Genomic DNA, 5769 nt, shown 5'->3' with positions numbered 1-5769 from the left:
ATGCATTAGTGTGAGTCTTTACAAAAAAAGTTTCAACTCTATTATAAGTTTATCATCCTCAGGAAATGGAAGCTTAGTTTCTTTCCCTAAGACATGTAGAACAAACAGAAACCTGGGGAAGTTTAAGCATTTTGCAAGCTTACCAAACTCGTTGTTGATCAAAAGCTACATTTGTTTGTACATATAGGAATACATTTCTTATACAAAGGGTTAAGTGCTTAGTCTACATTATTATGCATCTCAAAATTGTTATAGACTCGAAAATATCGACCCTTTCTTTCACTGCCGTAAATACTTCCATTGTAATTACATATATCATGAATTGAAAAATCACCCCAAATTTTGTGACTGAAAAGTGACAAATGAATAGATATGCTTCTTTGAATTTGGAAGTGTACGTTTTCAATGATTACATATATCACAGAATTCCGTGCAATTAACAACGTACATGAACAAATATTACACCTATCATGTTCAATTCACCTATCATGTTCAATTCAGTTGTTTAGCAAAACAAGATTGTGAACACAATTAACACAGTGCTAGAAAATAGATGTAACTTCACCAGTTATGGCCTACAAAACTTTTAAGGATCGTAACAACATATATATAAGAGCCGAGCTCTCTTTCTCTTGTAAATTGAGGTTAAGAAGTATCTGCCGATGTGGTTGGCCGCCAATTGCCTTTCTGTGCACTAAGCATCCCTTCTTGGTTTTTGGAGAAGGTTAAGTGAACCTCCCAGTGCAGGGACTTCAACAAGTTCTCAACCTCCCCAATTGCGTTGGATTCATCGCGGACGATCAATTTGCCTCCCGGCCTGACAATCCGATCAATTTCTGCCATTACCGGAGGAAGTCTGCACCTGTGAAAATTCGACCATACAGCTACAACTAGGTTAAAATGTACTTGGAAAGATAATCATGCAGTAAGAAAGAGCTTAATTACGCATAAGGGTAGTGTTCTCTTGTTAGGCAATCTCGGACGACATAAGAGGATTGTGACTCTAAATAACAAATTAAGGAATCCAAGAGTGGAGCAATGGGGTACATTGATTTTAATTAAAATTGCAAACTTCGTAGTAAACAGTAATGTGGTTGACGAACTGTCCCGAGAAGCATTCAAAAAAATAAGACTACTAAAGTACTAATTGTCTAATTCACAGGCCTGTCCATGTCGAATTTCATAAGCTTTTACACTCCCCCTACCGATAGACGCCGCTTAATGGTACAAAATTCCAATCTGGCAACTTAAGCATTTTATGTTATATATCAAAAAGACTGTGTGGCAAGATATAACATATATCCCAGTTAACCATGAAATTATAACAATAATATTGTAACGATCGATTAGTTATACCTCTTTTTGAGCGAAGAAAAGAGATGATCTGCATGGAGGAGGTCATAGGTTCTTGGGTAGGTGCTAAAAGATTCACACCAATCATGATAAATTCCAAAAAGACCACGTTCATAGATGATGGGGAGAGTATCTGCAGAATCTACATTCACCACATTCATCACCCAGACCTTAAGATCCTTGAGAGCGGCGGCAAACCTGCACTTTGTATAAATTTTTCGGTAGTTTTAGTCACCACTTAATTAATTAGTCGAGTTCATAGAATTATGTATGATCAAGATCAATTGCGTACCCTCCATAAACCGCTCTCATATCCATGACATTTCTGACTCCGGACCAATTGATACCCAAACTTTTCATGTAACTGTTGTTGATCACACGTTTCCAGTGTTCATAATCTCTTGCAAAATCTTGGGGTGCTGGTTTTCCATAAATACCCATCCGGGAGCTGTTTAACCAGTAAGGAGGAGTTTCCAGTCGATTAGGCCAGTTCTCTGGCCATTGAGTCCCTCTCTCAGATTTGTCAACAGGAACCCTGTGCATACATGCCTGCAGAGGTACATACCTGAAAATGTATATATTTCATTAGCAATTAGTTAATACAATGAACAAGTAATTAGGTGAATAATTGTCTGAACTTTATTAGTTAACAACCAGGCAGCATTGGGATCATCATCGGTTTTGCACATAGGAGGTTGCTTTTGCTTTCTTTGTTCGTAGCATTGGTTCGAGGTTGGCTTGCGGTAGATGGCAGCCGCAACTAAATTTACTTTGTTGTTCTTGATCGTAATAAGGTCCCAACACATAGACTTTGTTAAGGCAGTCATTTCTACGTATAAAATCAAAACATATATAGAAGTACATTTGTCAGCATGCAGTAATGCTAGAAATATATCACCAAATTTGTTCATCGAATTTGGTTGTTATCCTATGCATACCTTTCCATATTTTTTTATCTTCGTCAAGCTTCCCATAAACAGGAGTGGCTGACCAAATGAAGTAACCCCCAGGCCTTAAAACACGATTCAACTCCAAAAGAAGCATTCCCCCTACATATTACTTGCAATTTAAGAAAGACTTTTCATGCTTAATCATAACATAATTGAAGGCAATTACTAAACCACGTAATTATGATGGACAGAACCTTCGAGGTGCCAAGGCACTCTGCAACGTGCACAGTGGACGGCATCAAAGACCCTGCTGGGGAAGGGCAGCCTCTGAGTACCCATGACTGCTGAAATGGCTGGAATACCCCTTTCCAGGGCAAACTGAACTTGAGCTTCATGCTCATCTTTGGGTGCAAAAGACATTGTAAGAACATCTCTGTCAAAGAGATAACCCCCAAAGCTCGCAACACCACACCCAACGTCCAGTATAACTCGAGTGTGCTTTCCCCATGCGAGATTCGGTACTGCCTGCATCAATAAACAACATTAATCATCCGTTTCTTAACAATTGAACATAATTTTTATGCTCCACAAAATATAGGTTTTTCCTCAATCTATAACATTCGCCAAGTTTTTCCTTAATGTGAATACAAGATGCTCGATAATGTGTTTAAGAGTTTGAAGTATACAGCAACTTATTTTTCAGCGACTTGAACAAAGATCCTGAATCCAACAGTACTAGAGAGACAATTACACTTACTGTTCCACACTCCACACACTACTTAACCAGTAAAGGCTACAATTACCGTAATAATCACTCAACTCCTTGATGAATGAGATAGCTAAAACTCCAATTCCTTACGTTCAAAATACAGTAACGTTGCTGTTTCATTTTGTTAAACATGAGATACTTACGTTTTGAAGGAAATCAATGTAGAGGAGAGCGCCATGTATGAATTGGGTCCCACCACCAGGAAAAGTCAAAAACTCACCGGACACCTTAACCCAGTTCTGGTGTCCCTTCACCTCCGCCAGCAATGTGTGCGGTACATTGTGATACCATATCTGCCGGACCACAGCTAAAAAAGTTACACACTCGCACATCAAACCCTAACTTTAAAGTCAAGTTACTCAACCATCCAAATCCAACGGTTACATACGCACCTTGTCTCTGCTTTTCGGCCACTGGATAGACGTCTTGTAACCCTCCGGATGTGGAACCAGGCAAGTGGGACCCTCCTGCGGACAATGCCTCTCTCGATGCTGGAAGTGTTTGGTAGAACGCAGCTTCTTTATAGCCTTCTCATTGTCCAAACAAGGTATATAATCAGGACCTGTAGTCACATTGCAAAGCTGCCACGTGTACCCGTAGATGCTATCTTGACCCTCCTTTTCGTCCTTGCGCCTCTCCTTCTCGTTCTCCGACTGATCCGCTTGAGTCCTCCACGACTTCTTCGACTCCTTTGACTCTTTCGGAATGCCCGAGCTGTCCCCGCCGTTGAGTAGCGTTTCGCCCGAGTTGGACTCGGTGCCCTTATTGTTTTGATCAGCTGCTGCATTACCTTTCTTTCGCTGAGGGTAAGATTCTTCTTGTTGCTGTTGTTGTTGTTGTTGTTGTTCTCCTTGGTTTTTCTTTTGTTGATTCTGGTCAGGTATAGTTGGTAGCGTTGTGACATGGTTTGTCTCGTCGGTGTATTGTTGCGGTTTTTGTTGGTCATGATGCTCTTGTTCCTGACTATGTTGTTGATGCTGATTCTCCTGCTGCTGCTGCTGTTGTTGTTGATTTGACGAGCCTTGAATATTATTCTGGGACTCCTGTGAATTTTCATTTCTTTCAACACCTAGCGACTGCTCTTCTTGTTGTTGTTGTTGGTGCTGGTGCTTTTGTGGTTGCTGCTGCTGCTGTTGTTGTTGTTGTTGCATCTGAGTTTGATCTGCATTCCCCGGTTTTTTGTCCTGAAAAGCTTGAGCATTATTATTTTGCTTGCTATTATCGGAATTTGTTTCTGCAGGTTGCTCTTGAGGTTTGCTTTCTACGTCTATTTGATCATTTCCACCGCTCTGGCCGCCGTTATTGTTTTTTTGTTGGTGGTTTTTCTCGTCAGGTTGATCATCAGCAGTGATGATCTTCTCTTGTGTGGCGGTTTGTTCAGCTTGTTGGTTTTCAGGTATAGTGGTTTCCTCAGATAACTGTGCTTGGTTAAGCTCTTGCTGCTTCTGATCCTCTTTCTGTTCTTCAGCTGCATCTTGCTCTTGTTTTTCTCTGGACGTCTTTCCCTCGTTGATAGCAGCAGCATCCGATTTGTTAGGCCCATCATCATTTTTTATGGCATCGTCCGGAAGATCACCGGGATTGTCTTCAAATGCCTTGGGTTTCTCATTGTTATTATTGTTATTCTCAGCGGCTTGTGTATTGTTTTCATCCGAGGAGGCAGTGGAAGTGACGGTGTTGGTTCGAGCCGTGGTGGTTTGTGTTGAAACTCCAGCGCTGGAGTAATTCATCATCCACACACCAACCACACACAGTGCTATGAATCCCATTACCATCACGGTTGATGTGTAAGAGCTTGAAGAAGACGACCGCTTGTTACTGCTACTGCGCGACCTATTCCCCAACGCCATTGTGCTCTCTCTGAAGTGTTTCTATGAAAGAGAGAGTGAAGATGAACAAACGAAGAGAGAGTAGGGTTTGATCAGTTATGGTTTTTGGGAATAATCTAATTGTTATCCTATGTGAGGGAAAGAAAGAGTAGAGAAGAGAAATTTTGGCTATTTAGTTTGTGGTGGAAGAAGAAAGTAGTGAAATTGGTAGAGCTTTAGAGACAAAGAGACGTATTCCAAGTTGGAATGTCTCAAGATCCGAAGGAGTAGGAAAAGGGTAGTTGTCACTGCCATGCATGTGGAGGACTTGATTGTCGAAACACGACCATTTCCCATGCAATGCGGGTGGTGGGCTTTATTCTTATTGTCCTTACATGAGGTCAACTTTGAGTTGGGCCTTGGGTTTGTAGCCCGTCTGATAAAGGTTAATGTTTAATGTACTTTGGTAAATTGGATCTTATATATTCGTCTATTAATTGAAACTCGCTGTATAGGCAATTAGATAGACACACACGTATACACTGCACTGCAGGTCAAATTGAAGATCTGAAGTATCTGGTTTTTATGTTTTAGTCACTATTTGGAGGGATGAAAGTCTCATTTAAGGTCAAAATAAAATTTGAAGGCAGAAAAAGTGTTACATCATTTGAGGAGATAAATAAAAGAAAATTAAGTGCGTCTCACGTCATCTAAACACGAGTTTTTATAATAATCGAGAATCCTTGTCCAAATCGATATTAGCTAGATCCCTTGGTCTATCAAAATTGCGTTTGTATTTTTCCACTTAAAACCCCTTAATGACAAACAATAGACCAATGTTATTGGAAAAGACTCCCTACAAATTAAGCTAAGATTCATCCAGAGTTAAAGTCCCCGACGTAAGTGGAGGTGTTACTAGCTCTATCACTGAAGCTATAAAGCCTCAAAA

At 40.4% G+C, this 5769-nt stretch overlaps 1 protein-coding gene across 1 annotated transcript; it reads right to left on the bottom strand.

Moving 5' to 3' along the window:
* Positions 1–448: 448 nt before the first annotated feature.
* Positions 449–5031, bottom strand: LOC112183706 (probable methyltransferase PMT27). Its single transcript, XM_024322055.2, has 8 exons — positions 3405–5031; positions 3156–3305; positions 2498–2768; positions 2292–2402; positions 2008–2182; positions 1646–1918; positions 1357–1551; positions 449–862 (listed from the first exon to the last, which is right to left on the bottom strand). Exons 1-8 carry the CDS (start codon positions 4860–4862, stop codon positions 646–648), a joined length of 2850 nt encoding a protein of 949 aa, XP_024177823.1. The 5' UTR covers positions 4863–5031; the 3' UTR covers positions 449–645.
* Positions 5032–5769: the final 738 nt, after the last annotated feature.

Source organism: Rosa chinensis, chromosome 2 (assembly GCF_002994745.2).
Source record: "Rosa chinensis cultivar Old Blush chromosome 2, RchiOBHm-V2, whole genome shotgun sequence".
NCBI classification, from domain to species: domain Eukaryota; kingdom Viridiplantae; phylum Streptophyta; class Magnoliopsida; order Rosales; family Rosaceae; genus Rosa; species Rosa chinensis.
This window is presented reverse-complemented; position numbering and strand designations above follow the sequence as displayed.